General features: G+C 39.3%; 2 protein-coding genes across 5 annotated transcripts; one reads left to right on the forward strand and one right to left on the reverse strand.

Moving 5' to 3' along the window:
• The first annotated feature begins 1,984 nt into the window (after nt 1-1,984).
• On the forward strand, nt 1,985-16,633 carry cdcp1b (CUB domain containing protein 1b). Of its 4 annotated transcripts, none has more exons than XM_078267362.1 (13): nt 1,985-2,228; nt 5,045-5,269; nt 5,659-6,000; nt 7,529-7,744; nt 8,415-8,756; nt 9,327-9,542; nt 10,868-11,014; nt 11,137-11,496; nt 12,006-12,203; nt 12,615-12,971; nt 13,567-13,953; nt 14,057-14,138; nt 15,304-16,633. In XM_078267362.1, the coding sequence occupies exons 1-13, from the start codon at nt 2,165-2,167 to the stop codon at nt 15,809-15,811; spliced, it is 3,444 nt and encodes a 1,147-aa protein (XP_078123488.1). In that variant the 5' UTR covers nt 1,985-2,164; the 3' UTR covers nt 15,812-16,633. The 4 variants fall into 4 exon arrangements, with proteins under 4 accessions (XP_078123488.1, XP_078123486.1, XP_078123487.1 ...); XM_078267360.1 differs by having other exon boundaries at nt 1,986-2,228; nt 10,658-11,014; XM_078267361.1 differs by having other exon boundaries at nt 1,986-2,228; nt 5,045-5,142; nt 10,658-11,014.
• A 480-nt stretch (nt 16,634-17,113) lies between these two features.
• On the reverse strand, nt 17,114-19,611 carry LOC144528640 (tetranectin-like). Its single transcript, XM_078267364.1, has 3 exons — nt 19,474-19,611; nt 19,142-19,255; nt 17,114-18,239 (listed from the first exon to the last, which is right to left on the reverse strand). Exons 1-3 carry the CDS (start codon nt 19,571-19,573, stop codon nt 17,833-17,835), a joined length of 621 nt encoding a protein of 206 aa, XP_078123490.1. The 5' UTR covers nt 19,574-19,611; the 3' UTR covers nt 17,114-17,832.
• Between the last annotated feature and the right edge of the window lie 189 nt (nt 19,612-19,800).

Here is a 19,800-nt window from a genome sequence, read left to right on the forward strand (position 1 = left end):
TATAATTATTGATGTGTTATGTGTACATCAGTTGCTGGTAAATGTGGCGCTAACTTTATTTACTTGATATTCTGCTGGGTATACCTATCCCCTCAGGGATCAATACAGCTAATCTTTATCTATTTTACATCATACTCTATTTGTTGATAATATTGTGTATCTGAATCTGCAAAGTAACTTGTAGCTAAAGTTATCAAATACATGTAGTGGAGTAAAAGGTACACTATTTCCCTCTGAAATGTTAAACAGGAGCCATGAAACCTCTTTACCCTTTAGTCATAAAAACGTACACACATTATAACTTGATTCTGCTCATATACTGTATCTTGTTACTGCCCTCATGTGGGCTATTGAGGCATTTTATAACTCATGACCTGGAATCAGACATGCCCAAATAACAGTTAAAAACAAATGCTGGTATTTGTGCCAAGTGAGCAGAACTGATTGTAACTGAACAATTTAGTTGTCTGCATTTTGTTTTTATTCTTGTTTTAATGACTTTTACAAATACTTTGTCTTTTTTTCATGGTTCCTTCTCGTATTTACATCTCATATTTTGATTTATACCATATATCTGTGCTATAAATAATTGAGAAGAGAAAGAGAGAAAAAGACCAGGAAGAAGATGTCAAACATGATAATCAAAAACTGATGTAAACAAAATGAATGTACTTGGATACTTTCGACAACTGACTAAGCATTTCACAATCTTGGAACTTATCAGTCGATCATAAACAATTAAAAAGTATTCTTAACACCACTTGACATATTACACAACCTAAAATGTCCCCAATTGAGGTACAGTGCAACAATAGGTCAGTGTTACAGTAGCCTAAAGGTATTAACTACTCTAAAGAAACTTTAGCCATGAATCTCAACAGCAAATGTTTGGCTGGCTTGGCTCTACAGTAACATGGGAGGGGAAGTGTGTGAACAGCTGTTGATTCTTCACTGAAGTCTCTTGTTAAGACACACTGAAGCTGTTTAAATTCACCACAGTGCCCACCCCACATGCTGTCAGACTGGTTTAACAAAACAAAACCCAGTGTCACTTGTGTTTGAGTGTAAAGGTGTGTGTGTGTGTGTGTGTGTGTGTGTGTGTTTGTCTGTGTTTTGGGGATCAATAGTATCCTCACAAAGGCAGAACGATAAGGACAATTTCACAATGTTTTAGTCCTGTATCTGTATTGTTGAGTGTTGTAATTTGAGTTTAGGGTTTCAACGAAAAAAACACAAGATTGAAATTAGGCTACATGGGTTAAAACGGAGGCTGTGGCTTACTTTAAGACATTTTGCGTTCAAATTAGGATAATTATTTCATCTTTCCAAAATGTATCACAAATGTGTGTCTGCGAGTTGTCTTGCCCTCAGGTATGTTTCTGTGCAGGAATGTCTGCGTCATGAGGCATGTGGAGGCAGGAGGAGAGCATTTGCAACATGGGAGTGTTATCCACAGTATAAACCTACTATCAGACATCAAGCATACACAGGGCATCACATTTTCATCATCATTTCACTGTGGGGAAAATGCAGCTGACCAGGCAAAACCTGCGTTTTGAATGTCAACACATCACAAATATTCATTTAGGTACACCATTTATTCTAAATTCCTGCTGTTAATCTCTATAATATTATCCACTTTGCAAGTATATTTATCAGAGGCGGTTGGTGGCATAAAGCCTAATAGCCTACTATTCATTTAATTTAAACATAACCTCTACTTTAAGCTCTGTTTCCACACCCTTCCTTGCCTCATTTTGGGGATACACCGCACGATGCCAACAATTCATGGCATGCTGGCTGTTTATAAATAGGGCACCCATTGTGCTACACAGTGAGGGGAGTCACATAAGGACTCGTGTCTTATCAGAAGTATATACTGTGCGTATCAGCTCTGTAGTGTCTCGGCTCAAGGGTACAACGGCAGGGCCCGATCCTCCTCAACCGTCAAGTTTGGGCAGGTAACCGTAACCTACCTGTGGGACACGCCTTCCGCTGCGCTGCTGCGCACAGGTAATGCAGAACAGGAAGTGGCTGTCAACGCCGTCGCCGATAAGTGAATGAAAATGCAACGGTGTATTTGAGAGAGAAACAGCACCTTTTCAATCGTATTTTTAATAAACTCTTTACATTGAAAAAGAGAAATCCTTTCTTTTCGGTGAACATGCGGCTCTGTGCGACCTGCCCGCTCCTGGGACTTTTGTTTTTGACGGTCTTCGACTCATCAGGTGAGATAATAATCGCTCTAGCAAGAACAACATTGTTTAGTAAAGCTATGTTCACGTGTTTCCATTAATTTTTTTTTATTAGGTTACATAAAACAAACATTGTGGCTTTATTTCAAGTGTGTGCCAATTGGGTCAAACACAACTGAGATGAGAGCATGCTTGTCTATTGCTCAGGCGAAACCTAACGCAAAGATGCAGTCATGTAAAGCACTCTGGATAAAGAGAGCTGTGTTTAAAGCTCCGTGTCAATAAATTAAAAGATAGTAGAAGACATTAAGTCAACGTTATGTAGGCCTAGGCAATGATTGATGAACAGTGGAGATGAGAGGCTGTACATATTCACTCTGTGTGTGACTTCAAGACCTCCATTTTCAAAAGGTTTATGAGGCTTTTATGGAGCTTCCTGGAGGCATGAATTCATCACGACTTCATTAATGATTGACCTGCAATCTGCTGCTGGGCTATGAATCTGGCGGGCGTTTCATCATATTTTTTGTTGTTGCTAGATTTAAACTGCTTTCCCTGACTTAGGCCTAATTCATATCTTGGGGAAAAGTCATCCGCTGCATGGTTAATGTATTCTCTTTTATAGTATTTGTGGAAATTATCATACATACTATATTTTGGCACTAAATAGGCTATTTGAACCCCGTGACATCATCAACACACCCATTGCTAACTGTCACAAGAAACCGACCAACATTTTATGTAAATGCTTCAGTATTGCTCTGTGTTGCTTTCAAGTCCTTGCAAGTTAAAGTTGTACATTCTTGGTTTCTTGTGATATTGTGCATCTTACTGCACACATGCTTTAAAAAAACATTGTAGCCTAATACGAGTTTTATGTCAAATGTTTGCATCATTGCAGCGAGAACCGCACCCAGAGTTCTTGTAATTTGCAATAACATTGTGATTGGTGAGTATGCTTTGGGAATGCCCTTTAGTCCAGACTCCACAAGCATAATGGTGTTAAGCAGCTAAAAGTCTCCAGGACAACCATCTCGTTTGAAAAATCTCATTCAGAATGAGAGATAGCTAGTTGATCATTATGTGGTAAAATAGGATCTTTTGAAGGGCATTAATGCTACGAATTGATGTGTTGCATGGTACAAAATAGAACATAATTGACAAGTACTTATTATTGAAGTTATATGAAATGAGAAGAAGTATTTATTATTGGAAGACAGGGAACTGTGGTAAGCAAGGCCAAATATTTATGTAGTTGGTGTATGTGTATGTAGCTTGTTTGTATCCATGTGTCTATATGTGCATACAAATGTCTCTTCTTTCTTTTTGATAGATATAGGCTATTGGTTTTTTCTTCTTCTATGGTTTACTTATTTAAGAAGTTTTCGCAAATACAATAGAATACAAAACATAAAAAATAAAAAACATTTTCCAGTTGAAAAATCAACTATATGGAGACACGTCTTGTTAAATTACCTGAACTTAGTTTGGCCTTACTGTACTGTAGTTTCTAGCTCCTTATCGGCTGACATACACACAGATACCAATATATATCTACTGTTGTATTGGCCTAGTTGAGCTCTAGTATAAACGTTTTCAGATAGAAGAGGCCTAAAAGCAACTCAAGCTGCTGGTGTGATGAAATTACAGATGAAATAAAAACATTATCATGTAAGATTGTAAAAGGTATTTCCCTAAAGTGAGAATTTTGCATTTGCCCCATGAGATTAAATGATCACACAAACAGCAGTTACTTTTTAAAACTGGTCCACCAGAGTTCTTCTCTTTACTCAGTGCTCAGATGACTCACAATAATGTGAAGTCAATTAATTACATAACTACTACACAACATTGTGTGTGTGTGTTTACAAAAATTAACTTATTTAATTAACTTTTTTGTCCACCAGCCCCATTGTTCAAATTTTACCAGCCACACAATACGTAGATTACCATTGTTTTTTTGGCTGGTGAGTAAAGCAAATCTAATAGCCACTTGCACATTTTACCAGAATTTGACTGGTGGGTGGTGCTAATTTTGTACCCAGTATGTGTGTGTTTTGTTCCTTTTGTAACCGAAATATTGCTAAGGGGTTTGAATTGATACCTTAAATTGTCCAGGAGAGCTGAATGGTGTTCTGCTCAGTGTAAGCAAACTCTCCTCTCATTTGATGTATCCCTCCCCTGTAATGTTTGAATAGTGCTGGACCTACCCACTATTTTCAGTTAATCTCCCGATAATTCATTCAATGGTCGTGTTGTCTGTAAAATGTCGGAAAAAAGTAAAAAAAGCACAGTTTTCCAGAGTCCAAGGTGAGATCTAGTTCTAGTTGTGTCTGAGAGTCCTAAGTCCAAAGTTATCAAGTTTACCTTAAACCAAAGAATGTTTGGTATTTTTGCTGTACATGCTCACAAAGACAATGCTATCATGTTGAACTATGAATGTTTGTACTAAATTTCATGGAAATCCATCCAAGCGTTGTTAAGATACTTCAGTCTGGACCAAAGTGGTCGACCGATTGACCGACCGTCATTGCCATCCTTAGCCATGCAGCGTTAATGTGTCTCAGCATGTTTTCAATCAGCGGATGTGCAGTTGAAGCAATACAGGACTCACTTTGCATTGGTTTAGATTCAACTTTATTGTCATTGTGCAGTGTACAAGTACAAAGACAGCAAAATGCAGTTTGCGTCAAGAAGTGCAACAACAAGCAGAAAAGTGCAATGCAGTTGTTTCCATGTTTTAATTTTCTCCCCAACCCAATCAAAAAGCAGACCTTTAGATTACTGATCAGAGTTTACAACATCTTTGGGCTACTTGCAGCTAACTCCCATGTGATCTGTTCCCTCAGAATGCCTACAGACGACGGTCCGACCAGACAAAGGCTCGACAGTGATGGTGTTTACCGAGCTGCCGTTGGATCAATGTGCTCTGTGTACAGTGAGCGAGGTGAATGACACACCAACATCCTGCCACTCTTCTCTGTTCCTGCTACCCGAGGAAGAGGTCAAACTGCTGTTCAACTGCTCCCAGCCGATTGAACAGGCGTACACTGTGACGATTACGCGTACAATTGGTTAGTTTATTGACCTCATTTGAAGTTTTTCAGGGATTGTTTTTTTGTTAAGGGAGCCAATCACAATTCAAAGGTTTTATTCTTAAAATATTTTGAGGTTAAACCCCTTATAAAGAGTTGATTCTGTTATCAGATGTGATAAGTTCAATTTAAAGGGGTCAACCTTCTCGGTTACTGCCTTGACATAAGAACCCAAAAACCTGCATAATTCTCGTCCAGCCTCAATTCTGTTGTTGGGGTGCCACAATTCTATTAATTCCTAATAACAATTTATGTTAAATTTGCTTAATTTACATCAAAACATAATTAATAGACATACACATGCACCTTGCACTAGAGTTGAAATTCTTAATCTGTGCATCTTTTTGTTGCCTTTATTTTTTATCCAGAGTGCACTAAGGATACCTGCAACCCTACAACAGAAAAAGGTCAACCCTCCATCCTTAAAGAGTTCAGCAGAACCTTTACCTGGGAGCTGAAGGCACCTGAGAAGACAGTTGTGAGTCTGGACATACTTGGAGAGGGGCTGATAGAGACATCCCAACCATGCTCTAACGGATTTCAGTATTCGGTGACCACATCCAAAACAAACACCAAGGGCCGGACTCAGTATTGTCGAGGTGGTTCTGTCACTCGTTTTGACCTGCCCAATGGAGCTGTTGTGTCTCTGCACGTTAAACCAAAGGCTCAGGTCGATTCACTGTTGTTCCAGGCCTCCGCTGGACCACTAAGTAAGAACAAATTATTGAATATAAGCTCTTTTAAGAAACTGTCGATCCTAGTTTCATCCTAGCTCAGCACAATGACTGGAAATGGCAAGCCTGGCTCTGTCCAAAGGTAACAAAACACGGGTTCTAATCTGCAACTTGAAATGACCAACTTCTACTCCTTCTCTGAAGACTACCAACGTTAAACTTCCCAACCGCACTCCTGCTGTCCCTATGACAGATTAGAGCGAGACTCAGCCAAAGGAGGGATTCTGGCACAACCACCTCTGATTGGCCAACACTATGTTTCTGTTAACCCTTTCCTTGACTGGGTTACAGGTGCATAACAGACAAGTTCACAAACTCTCACTTGAAGCACCAAAATTGAAAAAAAAAAAATATCTTTTTCATTATTGTAATTTTTAGGGGGGCTGAGATGCAATTTAGGCAGTTTTTCCATTACATGGTACCTGCTCGACTTGCCTTGACTCTACTCGCCTTTTTTGTTTTTCCATTATGAAAAAAAAGTGCCTGGTACTAGCTAACAGGTACTTCTTTTAGTATGCCCTCCGTCGAGGTTCCAAGCAAGCTGAGGCGATACCAAAAGGTGACGTAAAAACCTGCAGGCTACCGATTGGTCAGAGAGAATCGTCACTAATCTCTGCGTCATCATTGCTACCGACAGATGGGGGTGTCCTAAACAAACCCGCCATTTTTAAATAGTTTAGCCAGCGGTGTTTTTAGTGAGCTTACAAATAGTGTGTTCCATTTACCTTGGAACTCAGAAGCTGGAGCTGGGAATGACGTCTCACCCGAGTTGAATGCGTTCCATTTACAAGTCGGATTTTTCATTGTGGGGTAGCTCTAGCCAGGTTAGCCATTGTTAGCAATACCAGTTGATAACGCATTACGCAGTTTTTTTGTGTGCATACAAACAGCGTAGCAAACAAACAGATAGAAGTTGGACAGGACTGTGTGTACGACTGATTTTAGTGAGACACAAAAAAGACAGAAGTGCCAATAACGGTATGATACTACAGCTTTCACTACTGTTGATGCACGGGGCAGTCATGTTGGATTTTGAGCTCAAGGTACTGCAAGTTTGTCAGAGTTCCAAGCTCGGAAATCCGAGGTCAGGGGGCGTGTTTCCCGAATTTTACCTTCAAAGGAACGCACTAGTGAGCTTTAGAGGTAGGTAGGCTGATTTAGTTAGCCTACCTCTGGACAGAGCCATGTCTAGCTGTTTTCAGTCGTTGTGCTAAGCTAATTTAGCCACCTGCTGGCTGTAGCTTCATATTTACCATACAGACATTAAAGTGGTATCGATCGTCTCATCTTACTCTTGGCAAGAGAGCGAATACGCTTATTTCCCTAATTGTCTAAAGTTTTTTCCATTATGTTTTAATGGCGCAACATGATTTCACTAGTTTGAAATTAGCTAGTAGCTATGTTTTTAGGAAGGACTACAAACAATCTTAGAGACAGATTTACGAATAGCTGGTGTAACAACAATTCTGGCAAATTTCTCTCTCTCTACTTTTGTCCCCTTAAGAGGGCCGAACAATGCTTCTAAGTGTTGATTCAGGCACGACTGTGGTCGTCAGCCGAGATCCTGATGAACCAGAATGTGAAGTGTGCTGTGTTGATGGCTCCACTCCCAACTGTAGCCCCACAGAAAAGACACTGACGAACGTTGAAAAACTCTCACTGGAGTTCAGCTGCCTGAAACCTCAGGATGTGTACAGTGTGAAGATAAGGAAAAAAATAGGTGAGAACTGTGGAGGCCATGCCAACATGTACTTTAATTACCAGCAAAATTTGAGATTGCCCATTTTAAACTATACATTAAAGTATCATGTATGGAAGACAAAACAATAGATTAGTCTGCAATAAGACATTTAAGTAAATGCTGAAATAAAACAGAAATAAATATCTTTATAAAGATAAATATTAAATACATATATTGAAGCTGTAATGAACACAATCATAAATCAATAGTTAATGCAAAATTAAATGAAAACGTAAACAAATGTTTGCAACTATTTTCAAAAAGGGGTAAATGTCTAATTCATTTCTACAATCTACTTCTGCATCTCTATTTATTATTGTGTTTTTTAGAAATAAATAAACTTAGAAATACAGAGAAAAAAAAGATTTGTAGAATTGTAGATTAATTAAATATATTTATGCCCCAATCAATGGCCATTTATTTATTTAATCATTTATTTTTGTATTTATCTCAACCTGCACCTTTTTATATACTGATTTTTGTATTCATTAAAACAAATATGTATTTATTAATTATTGATATTATTTACTTATATATGTACATTGTCTACTCCAAGTCAAAGCTCTTTCTCTCTGTGTGGTACTCAAAAAAAAGACAAAATGCTCATTTAACTGCAAAAAATCAAACATTTATCATTTTTATTACTCAGAATGCACCCAGAAAACCTGCACTCCCCCTGCAGGAGAAGTTGATCCCGACCTCTTCCAGGACTTTAAAAGATCCCTAACATGGGACATTAGTGTTCCAGAGAGAACTGTATTAACCTTGGACTTCCCTGGTGGATTAAAAGAGAGGTCTGAAGCAGAAAATTGCCAAAATGGCCACCAGTACTCAGTGAGTACAACTAAAAGTGATGGAAAGATCAGAACTAACAGCTACTGTAAAGGTGGGACAGTGTCTCATCTGGATCTGCTCGGAGCCACGACTGTGACTGTAGAAGTGCCCAAAGGAGGTGAACTGGACTCATTCACTGTCAAAGCAGCACCAAGAGGCAAGTGTCTGTTTTTTCATTTTGTTCACATGAGAAAGAAACCCACATAGGCTATTTACAGAACAACACATACAGTATATCAGACATATTCCTAAAAACTAATGCTATGTCCTTTTTAAAATGACACAAATATGTTTCATAATAGGGTTAACCATTTTTTCTTTCATCTGTTGTCATAGAGGCACCCTAAAAACTGAATGAAATGACATATCTTATGAAAATCATGTGCACAGCATAATTAATATAGATGCAGTGCAGATGGTATTTTATGGAGTAAAATTACATCCATTTCCAAAAGAAGACTCTGAGGCTGTAGTTAGTATTGAGCTTAATGCTAACATGCACACAATGACAATGCTAGCATGCTAATGTTTACCAGACATCTGAGTTTAGAATGTTTTTTTGCAGGTATTATAAACAACAAATAAAAATGTTGATCTGATAAAGGCACTAGATGAAAAGTTACGAGACCACCAAAGTAATTACAATTCATCCTGAGGGGGGCATGAATTTGTGAACCACACTTTGATCTTTGGTCTGATCAGTATCTTGTTGTACCACTTTCTTTAGGTGGCAGAATGATGCCCGTTATGCCCGATCCTAACACCATCATTACCATCAGCAGGGTGCCCAGTGACATAGACTGCAGTGTGTGTGAGAAGAAGGAGCCCACACCGATATGTAAACCAACACAACTCATCCTGAGAGATCCTCGCAACACCACCGTAGAGTTTACCTGTCCTCAACCTCAGGATGTCTTCAGTGTGGAGATCAACAGAGTAATAGGTATGAATAGAGCTGTAACAATTCCAAATGTTGCTGTACAATTAATTGTCTCAGGAATAATTGCAATTAACAGTACAATTGTCTCTTTCAGTCAAATATAAAAACATTTTTGAATGAATTCCAGGGTACATTTTTTGGTTATATCATTGTTATGTGAGCCAGATAATGTAATAACACAGGTACACACCCTATAAGGTATACAACACCTCTTTAATATCATAAAACATTTTTTCTAACTATATCCCCCTTGTCATTTTTGTTGTTATGAACGTGTATAGGGTCAAGTGCCAAACATTAATTATTGAAATAATAATAGAATATTTAGTCCAACCAATAATCACTTATATAATTACAATTTGGCATCTAAACAAAATCAACAATTACCAGTCATACACCTTTAGACCTCAGCTAAGGTTAGCAATTAATTGCGGTTAAAGCTATAGTGCGTAGTTTCTGTCGCCCCCATGAGGAATTCTAAGTAATTACAACAAAACTGTCGGCGCGTCCACATGATAAAAGCCTTCCGTGATCGCGCATGCGCCCCCACCCCTCCTCCACACAGTTGCTAGTAGCCAAGGAGTACATGATTAAAAAAACATGAAGGACTCTTCAGGAGAGGTAATTATCTCCCAAAGAAACCGCGATAATGTAAAATAATTGACAATTAGACAATAATGTAATAATTTTTACAGGCCTAGATATGAATGTCATTTGGTACAACCCTAGCTCCTGTTATGGTTTTTCACATTATTTCAATAAAATAATACCCAACTTAAGCCTTGTTACTAATTTCACCAATATTGTTAACAAAAGATGACTCTTATTTTGATTTAATTGATTTGTATGACATTAAGCACACAGTCCATTTCAACCTTTATGATTTGCTCTTTCCAACACAGTTTAAAAAGAAAACTCTCACATTGATTGATTGAAACACACACTTGATTATTTTTTTGGAATAGATTTTTTTAATAATCTCGTTCACTAAATGATTTACTGAAAGCGGCCTGTAGATGAATTCATCTTAATTCTTTAGACATGTTTTTTTGCTTTGAGTCTTTGGCGAGACAAAACTAAATTACCATCGCTTACATGCTCTTCTCTACGAATCTCAGACTGCACAGAGGTCTCCTGTTCTGGAAATATTGTTCAGGCCGAGTCCTCACTGTTCCCAGACTTCAACCGGACCTTCACCTGGGATCTGAAAGTTGTCTCTACTCGGACCTTTCAACTGGACTTCCCAGAAACAGGAATGCGACAGATTCCCAACGAGGAGACTTGTCCAGATGAGCACACATACTCTGTTGTTATCTATCTGCGCACAGGGCCAGCAACCATTGGTACCTTTTGCAAAGGAGGAACTGTGACCACCATCCTGGCTCGCTACAAGGGCCGTGTGTCTCTGCAGGTGCCTGGCGACAGGAAGCTGGATCCCTTTGACTTCAAACTCAATGTTGGACCTGAGACCAGCGGTAAGTTAGTACAATATTTGTGTCATGCCAAACATTTGGTCTATCCCACATGGGATTAGACACCACTACATGAAACATCATACCAGATGTCTTCTGCTGATTCTCTCCTTGTTTCTCTCCAGTGGCTGCCATAGTGAATGTCAACCTACCACATGGTGTGTCAGACACAGACTTTATCACAGCCAACTACCCCAGGGATTTCCCTGATAGCCAGCAGATGCAGTGGGACTTCATGGTGCCCGGCATGCACAACTACACAATGCATTTTCATGATCACACGGCTCCAGAGTGCCTCAACAACGAAGTGGAGGTGGAGTACCAGAAAGAGGACAAGAAGATGACTAGGCTGACTCTGACGGATTCTCAGCCGCAGCATGAGCAGGGCAACTTCAACATGGTGCTGAAGAATTGTAAAACCAACAGGACGCTACAGGGACTCACCTTGAACTTCAGAGTCTCTGTAATGAGGAGTGGGCATCCAGGTACAGTGGTAAAGTTTGACATCTGGGAGTCTGAAGCTCTGGAACTTATGCAGTGCATGCACTCAGCTAACCAGGTTACCTCGAGAAAACTGTTTTTTACAAAAAGAATAGACAGATGTCATTTTTGGGTGACCTTGATTAGGAAATACATTACATACAATACATTTTTTTTTTCATGCAGCAGACAGAATATTTTTTAATTCAGATAGGTAAAAAAAAGTCTTTGATGATTTATGTTTAACGACTTTCTGGGTTTTTCAAAGCGTAGTAGTGTTTCGAAGTATACATTTTTGGAAAAAGCTTAGCTCTGCGACTTGAATGCAATGTAAAACATGAGAGGCACAACCTGGGGCTATGTTAGTCCAAATGCGTAGAACCAAACGTTTGTTATAATGGCATAATACTGCATGTATTATATGCAGACAAAATGTTTGTCACAATATAAACTGATATGAAGACTTTTTTTGATCACTAAAATATTGTCTCTCTATGTTGCATTTCTGTCTTAGTTCTGTGTGTGGTGGATCTAACCAAACACCAGGGAGTGTCCGTGCAGGTAGAGAAAGTGGGTTCTGATCCCTACTGTGAGATGAGAATTAACTCTAAGGTTGAAGAGAAGATCAACGTGGCTGCAGGCACTAAGGCCGACCTCTCCTTTCTCGACTGTCCAACTGAAGATATGCGCCTGACTGCTAGTAAAGTTATTGGTAAGATGATTTTATTTTGCATGTTCATGAAGTGATTGTAGCTTTTTAGTTTTCTTGTTAATGTAAATAGTTTTTGTTTTTTTTACGTTAATGTCTATCAAAGTTCCCTGGTTAAAGAAATATTAAAGTTAAAGTATGAAGTAGTAGTTTAATATTTTGGTATGCTATAGCTATATGCTATTAGCTTTGCTGCCAAGAGTTAGATGCAAAGATAAATACCACTCTCAAGTCTGTAATGTAAAGATGAGATCTAGATCTAGTAGACAGCTAGCTTAGCTTAGCATGAAAACTGGAAACGGGGAGACGGCTAGCCTGGCTCTGTTCGAAGGTAATACGATACCTTTGCATTTGTTGCTGGCTGTTCCTTTAGTTGGAAACGTAATATCTCATTTTGTTTCTTTTGAATAACAGACTGCCAAAACGGGATGTCCTGCTCTGCGACTGTCCTCATTGTGCCCCAACTGGACTCCTGTTTCCCGATGCCCCTCCACAGCTTCACCTGGCACCTCACCGTCCCTCAGGACGGCACCGTGGATCTGGTGTCGCCCACAGGGAGTCTCCGACAGTCCCTGCCCGGCCAGGAGTGTAATCAGTCTGTCTCCCTGCATGTGGCAGAGGGCGATGGGTTTTCTGTTGGAGATTTCTGCTTTGAAGGAATCGTCCAGAAAGTTCAGGTGCATGGCAACGTCTCAGTCACAGCCACAGCCGAGGACTTTAGCAAGACCAGGGGTCCTTTTCTCAATGCCAGCTTCAGTGAGGAGATCCCAGGTAAACATGGATGTACTCGGGGGCTGCAGCTGATGATTATTTAAATATTTGATTAATCTGCAGATTATTTTCTTGGCTAATTAATTCATCATTTTGTCAGAAAATTGTGAAAAATTGTAATTATATACTGTAAGTTTTTCCAACCAACAATCAAAAACCCAATATTATCTTTACTGATTCAGTTTTATGTCATATATGTCAAAGAAAAGTGCCAAATTGTCCTTTTGAAAAGCTGAAATCAGAGAATTTATTTTGGCATTTTTGCTTGAAAAATGGGGACATGTTTAATTTTCTGACTAATCATTTAATCAATTAATTGTTTCAGCTTTAACATATTGTTCTTTCCTTATGGTTTTAATCAACATTCTGGCAGGTTTTAACAGATTTTAATCAATTTGATTGAATTTTCATATAGCAGCCTTCGTTAGAGGATCTATATCTGCATTCTCCTGAGAATTTGTCATGCTGCCATCTGCTGTGATTCTCCACTGTAATTATGGTCAAATAGAGCATGTTCAATTCCCCACAGGGGCACTGTTGCACCATGAATGCTGGAGAATACAGTACTGACACATTGTTTCCATCCCGTTTTTAGAGACCATTATTTACAGAGTCAGTCCACAGATGTTGTCTCCGACCCTGCTGGCCACCCCCAACTGGCCTCAGGGTATGAAGCCTTTTTCCACCGTATCCTGGATTGTCATTCTACCGAGCCAGTATCAGGCGCACGTGCAGTTTGTCAATGTCAGCCAGCCGAAATGCAGCGACGGGCACACTGCCATCAAGGTGAAGATGCTGGGGGACAATGAGGAGATAATGACCCGCATGGAGGACAAGTTGGCGGAGGACAAGTTGGCGGAGGACAAGTTGGCGGAGAACATGCTGACAGTGACACGTAGTTTCTATCTTACCATGTCTAACTGTATGCCAGAGAAGGGGCACTTTGGTGCATTGACCAAAATCGATCTGCAGAAGAAGAACAGTAAGCAAACAAGACTAATTTAGGCCTTGTACACAAACAAAATACCCCTAAATAACTAGAGTGAAGTGCTTAATTCTACCATGTCTTCTGTTTGCCACTACAGATCTCTTGGCCATCCTCCTCGGGGTAATGGGAGCTATTTTGCTGTTGCTCATAGTGCTGGCTAGTGTATGCCTCATCGCAAAGTGAGTACACCTGTAACAGAACTTTGCCAACATCTGGGCCCGTATTTATCAGACTGTTAAATGTGAGATTTTGATCTTAGGTGAAATATAAAAGTAACAATCCTAGACTTTTACACCTACTTATTTGCACCTGCTTTTTTGATCGGATGTTAACGCTTACATCACGAACAGCAAGAATAAAGCTAGCACTGATTTTGTTTGCGATCATTTTCTATGCATCTCTTCTGCACGTGTCATTGTGGTACTAAATTACCCTTATATTATCCTTGTTTTCTCTGACTTAACTCATCTATCAGCGGCAGAATTTTCCTCACAGCTCCATGTTTGGTTTTCTTTTGTTTCCAATTCAGCCAGTTCCCTCTAATTCCATCCCTATTTATACATTGTTATACTACAAAATGTATATTAAATTGGTAATTTCGCATTGGAGATATTAAAGGTTTTGCACAAATAATATAAACAAAAGAATGTATTGCGTTGTTTTTGCAGAAAAACACAGTACTGTCAAGGTTAGGGTTTGTTTTGTTGTTAATATGGAAGATGTTGACTAAATCCTTGTTTCTGATTATATATTTCTCTAAGTAAAATACGTTGGCTCTTCGGTATTTGAGTCCTGAAAATGAAAACAATGTTCAGACCAGTCAAAAATAAAAACATATGATATTGTTAGTTATGTAATAGATAAATTATACAGTGTTTGTCAAGACCAAAAATGGGACCAAATTGATAAATAGGAAAACAAAACAAAAAATGACAGTGTAATATTAAAAGTTTAAATTTATTCTTTAAAATGATTAAATAAAATAAAAAGTGTTTTGCTTTTTTGACTAACTGATTGGAGGTTATAGGGAAAGTATTAAGCTTCGTATTTATTTTTACACTTATTACAATTATGTATTGATGTATTTAGTTATATTTTTGACAAATGATAATATTTGACTATGTTTTTGTCAGTTTTGAGACTCCATTCTAAAGTGCATTCTTAAGTGTAAATTTTGATGAATATGGGCCCTGGTTTCTATACGATTGGATAAAGTATCTTGTTTTTGACATGAACTGGTTTAGAGATATTTATTTGTCTATATTCTGTACAATTGGCCTGTAACTGGCAACTCTTGTTGACTCTTTCTTATTGTTTGTGGTTTGCCTTCATCTTTTCAAACAGGAAAAAGAAAAAAGACAAAATGAACAAGGAGTCATCCATCTTCATCAGCAAAGGCAATATCTTTCGCCCAAGTGACAGGCACTTCACCAAAACTCGGTCTGATAACGAATCCCACGTTTACGCCTCCATAGATGAGACGATTGTGTACAGCCACCTGCTGGGTGACTCCAGCTACGCCGACAGCATGCAGAACCACTTCAACGGGATGCAGGTAGACTCTTATAACACATTTACAGGCCCCACTGATGCAAAGCTGCCTGTAATCAAAGAACCGGACCGTGAGCCTGAGATGGATCAGTTCAAGCCATTCCTGAACCCGTCTGAGTCTTTCATCCCGTCCCGTCCGCGCACTCCTATCGACCGGCAGGACAGCTTCGGCTTCCAGGACCGCAGGATGGTGGACAATGAACTGTACACGTTCAAGAGCACAGGGGATATAAACACGATCCGGCTCTCTGGTGTCGACATGGAACCACAGCCACCTATTATAACAGAGGACTCCTTGTAGTGTGTCAGGACTGTAACTACACGATGTAGTCGTTCAGTACAGAGTATCTCTAGACTGTACTGATGTGAACTTCTGTGCCTCGATCACACTCAGGGAATCTGAGATCGATGAGCCTGTAAATGCAATGTGAATGTCGTCTTTGTCAGAAAAAGTCAGTCATTTCTAAAGCTTCAAGAGTCAAAGCTGCAAGCCTCTTTAAAAGGAAACTTTAGAAACTTTTTTTCTGCTTTCTTGCAGAGAGTTAGATGAGAAGATTGATTCCATTCTCGTGTCTGTCCAGTATATAAAAAGCTATAGCCAGTAGCTGGTTACCTTAGCATAAATACTGGAAACGGGGAAAGAGCTAGCCTAGCTCTGTCCAAAGGGAGCGAAATCCACCTACCAGCACCTCTAAAGCTCAAACGAATTAAAGAAATAAGATGTAACGTATTAATCAGTGAGCTTGAGAGGTGCTGGATTATTATCTTTAGATGGAGTCAGGCTAGCGGTTTTTCTCTGTTTCCAGTCTTTATCCTAAGCTAAGGTAACCAGCTGCTGGCTGTAGGTTACTGTACAAACATGAGTGATATTGATCCACTCATCTAACTCTCAGCAGCAGAAAATGTCGAACTATTCTTTTAATGTTTGATTTGTTTAGTTTTATTAAATCTCTGCCCGTGTGTCATGGATTCAGGAGCAGGGACTAAGAGAAAATGTGCAAGTACCTCTGGTCCTTGTTTTAAAAGTGTTTAATATTGTTTACCTGTCTTGTTTTTAAAGAGTTTTTTTTTTCTTTACCTGTAAATACAATGTAGTTTTTTTGCAATAAATTCTAGGAAAATGGTCTGTTTACTTTTTGAGGTAATGACTGCCATCACACTTCATTTTCCTTCTTATGCTGCGACTGTCACCTTTTGCATTCTGAATGGTGAAAACTATTTCAACCACAGGAACTTTGGCCATGAAAAACAGTGAAGGAATGAGTGGTCTTCAGACTGCAGAGCAGCAGCCAATGTGTACCACTTTGAAGGGTTTTTACTGGAAACAACAAATGTCGAAGCCAGGATTACATAGTTGCATCACATTTCTTGTAGCTGCAGATTTTAAATTTAAAACAAAGTCTGCATTTCTGTTATCTTTCCGTTTGGAGCTTTTTAACTTTCGGGAACAGTGTTTCACATTTTGGGAAACACACATTGTTGCTGAGAGTTAGATGAGAAGATCATGTGGTATCAGTCTTCTAATCTAATGCTCGGCAGGAAAGATAATAAGCGCATTCCCCAAACTTTTCCTTAAAAAAATAACAATAGAGGAATTTGTTTTCATAGTTTATTGATGGCAATTTTTCAGGTTATATTAGGCTAGACATTATAGAAAACTACAAGGCCAGCAAACTGAAATAATCTCTTAAAAGAATGCAGCTTAACATTGAGTCATTGTTTTATGTTAATGCAATGTCACTTATAATTCTGGCTACAAAATGCAGGAATGATGAAGGGATGTCTGAGTTTAAACCAGTGGTTCTCAACCAGTGAGTCATAATGAGATGTGTTGAAATAATAGAAAGTTACACCCAGTTTTTACATGTGTGCAAGGTGCCAGCACCTACATACCTTTTATTGCAGGAGTACTGATATTTTGAATTATGAATATATGTGTTTTGAAATGATTGGAAAAACAATAATCCTTTTTTAAGGAGAAGATCTATAAAATGAAGGCAAACATGATTGAGTCCTTTTGGAGAAGACAATGTCCAAAACATATCTGGCTTATTCTATTCTTCCTGGTTTCATTGTGGCCACAAGGAATGCTGCAAATGACACATCACAAGATCACTTATGTCAGAAATAACAACATCATATGTCTCATGCAACGGAACTGACTCTGATTTCTAAACCAGAATTTCGTCCTGATGCAAAACCAGCTAAGAACCACTGGTTTAAATCTATCTTTTAAAATAGCAGGCAGAGTGGCATTGCAGCAGGATTACATACACTGAAAGCAGCTATAACCATGCACAGTCTATGATGAGATACATGGGATCAAACAATGTTGAACTGGCAAACGGAGGGCTTCTCCTCACGACAGTTCTCGTCAAACCACTTCCCATTGGAGGCCCCAGACAGGACGGCACAGTTGTGGGACTTGCCACCGTCTGGCTGAGGGGACCGGTAGTTGGAGGTGTCCCAGTTTTTGAATGTAATGCTGACGCCGGTCTGGTCCATCCAGCTGCCCTCAGTCACCATATCGTTGACGCCCAGCCAGACCTGCTCATCTGGGCCGATGCGCTGGCGGATGTAGTCTCTGAGCTGGTCGTTCTCATAGCTGGATGTGGGTGTACCGAGGACACCGCCCATGGCGTTGCAGTCCTCACTGGCAGTGTGATAGCGCTTTCTCACAGTGTCAGCCAAGAAACACTTGTCATGGATCTTTATACCTTTCAAACAGACTGAAGAGAAAAGTAAAAGGGAGCAGATGGTTAGATAGACCCAAACTGTATCTCCAACAGTGTCATCTTAAAGTTGTTTTCACTTCGAGATTATACATGTGACCTTTAGTAATATGAATAATAGTCGTGGTATTTTGAAGACAGATTATGACCACAATATCCTCCAAAAAGAAACGCAACATTATGAAAATAGTGCTTTTTTCTGTACTTAAGATTTTGGGATTCGCAGAAACAACTGGATATCATTTTGTGTTCTGAAAAAGAGGTCAGACAGGGGTCTGCCATATGCTCTCCAGATTCAAACTTGCAGTTCCAAAGACTACACACAAATCCCATCTGAATGTATTTTTAGGAGAAGCATACCTCACTCAAACTTAAGGAACATATTTGGTGCGCAGAACAATGTAGCTCATGTCATGCTATCAATAAATCCAAATAGTAATCCCTTAAAATGTTCTCAATGTGAAACTAATGGCTGCTTGCCCACCTTCACAGGTCATAAAGTAGTTTCAGCCACAGAATTGCACGTCTAAGGCTGGAAGGAATTCATCTTGCTCAAAGACACTTCAGTAGATAGAAGTTTCCTGTTGCGGGGAAGTAAACCTGGCTAATCTGAAAGTCTAACTTTGATTTTATCTGAACCATGATGTTGGGGCCCTTGCCGACCCTCCACCTAGCGCCTGGCCCCAGGCTTTCTGTATATCAATGACTGTATCATAATTTGATTCAAACAACTAATAACGTCATGCCTTGTCTCTAAGTGTAACCGGGCCATTACTTGCAACTCGTGTTTTTTTTTCTTTTTTCTTCTTCTTAATACAAATTTTTATTCTTATGGCTTTCTCCTAACTGAAATGACTCTATCAAGTCCTAGTGTTAGGGGACTAGGGGACAGCTGTTACCTGTCTGCAGAGCTTGTTGTTCCTTCAGTAGGTTGAGCTCCTGGACAATGTCGTTGATCTGTTTCTGTAGCTCCTCGACGGCAGCATCCTTTGCTGTGTCGGATTCCAACAACACTTAAGACATGAGGAAATTCAAATCAGGTGATTGTATTTAACTAATTAATTGTTTCAAGGAGATTTGGGCACATCATTATAAAGAAAACATGCTGTTTAAAGAAAAATGAGAACAATCTATTTGATAGAGGTATCTCAAACATATAACACAAATATGACATTCAAATACTTTGTAATTCTTCCTGCAGATTGTGATGTACCAGATGTTTTTCATCTACCTTTTTTCACAGACTTCTTCTTCGGTGGACTCTGCTGCTGAAATGAGCAGTTCACCAGTAGTAGTACCCCCAGCAGTACACAAACTCCTTTGAACTCCATGCTGAGAACTGTTGAATGAGGCTGCTCCAACGTGGATGCTTGCAATTTATATGCCTCTCTCTCTCTCTCTCTCTCTCTCTCTCTTTCTCACACCCTCCCTCTCATCTCTCCAAACAGGGAAAAATACCAAAGTCCAAAACTGCCATTTGGCGGAATAACAATGTGACCTCAGGAGTGTGTGTGTGTGTGTGTGTGTGTGTGTGTGTCATCTGGCTCCAGACGCTTCA

The sequence above is a fragment of the Sander vitreus genome, chromosome 14 (genome assembly GCF_031162955.1).
Source record: "Sander vitreus isolate 19-12246 chromosome 14, sanVit1, whole genome shotgun sequence".
NCBI classification, from domain to species: domain Eukaryota; kingdom Metazoa; phylum Chordata; class Actinopteri; order Perciformes; family Percidae; genus Sander; species Sander vitreus.

Bases quoted from the DNA above. Each gene is read 5' to 3' on its own strand.
- cdcp1b (XM_078267360.1), top strand. From the start codon at position 2,165: ATGCGGCTCTGTGCGACCTGCCCGCTCCTGGGACTTTTGTTTTTGACG. The intron at 11,015-11,136 runs GTAAGTTAGTAC...GTTTCTCTCCAG, and splicing joins TGTTGGACCTGAGACCAGCG to TGGCTGCCATAGTGAATGTC. The intron at 13,954-14,056 runs GTAAGCAAACAA...TTGCCACTACAG, and splicing joins CGATCTGCAGAAGAAGAACA to ATCTCTTGGCCATCCTCCTC.
- LOC144528640 (XM_078267364.1), bottom strand. From the start codon at position 19,573: ATGGAGTTCAAAGGAGTTTGTGTACTGCTGGGGGTACTACTACTGGTG. The intron at 19,256-19,473 runs GTAGATGAAAAA...TCATGTCTTAAG, and splicing joins GAAGAAGTCTGTGAAAAAAG to TGTTGTTGGAATCCGACACA. The intron at 18,240-19,141 runs GTAACAGCTGTC...TTTTCTCTTCAG, and splicing joins ACAACAAGCTCTGCAGACAG to TCTGTTTGAAAGGTATAAAG.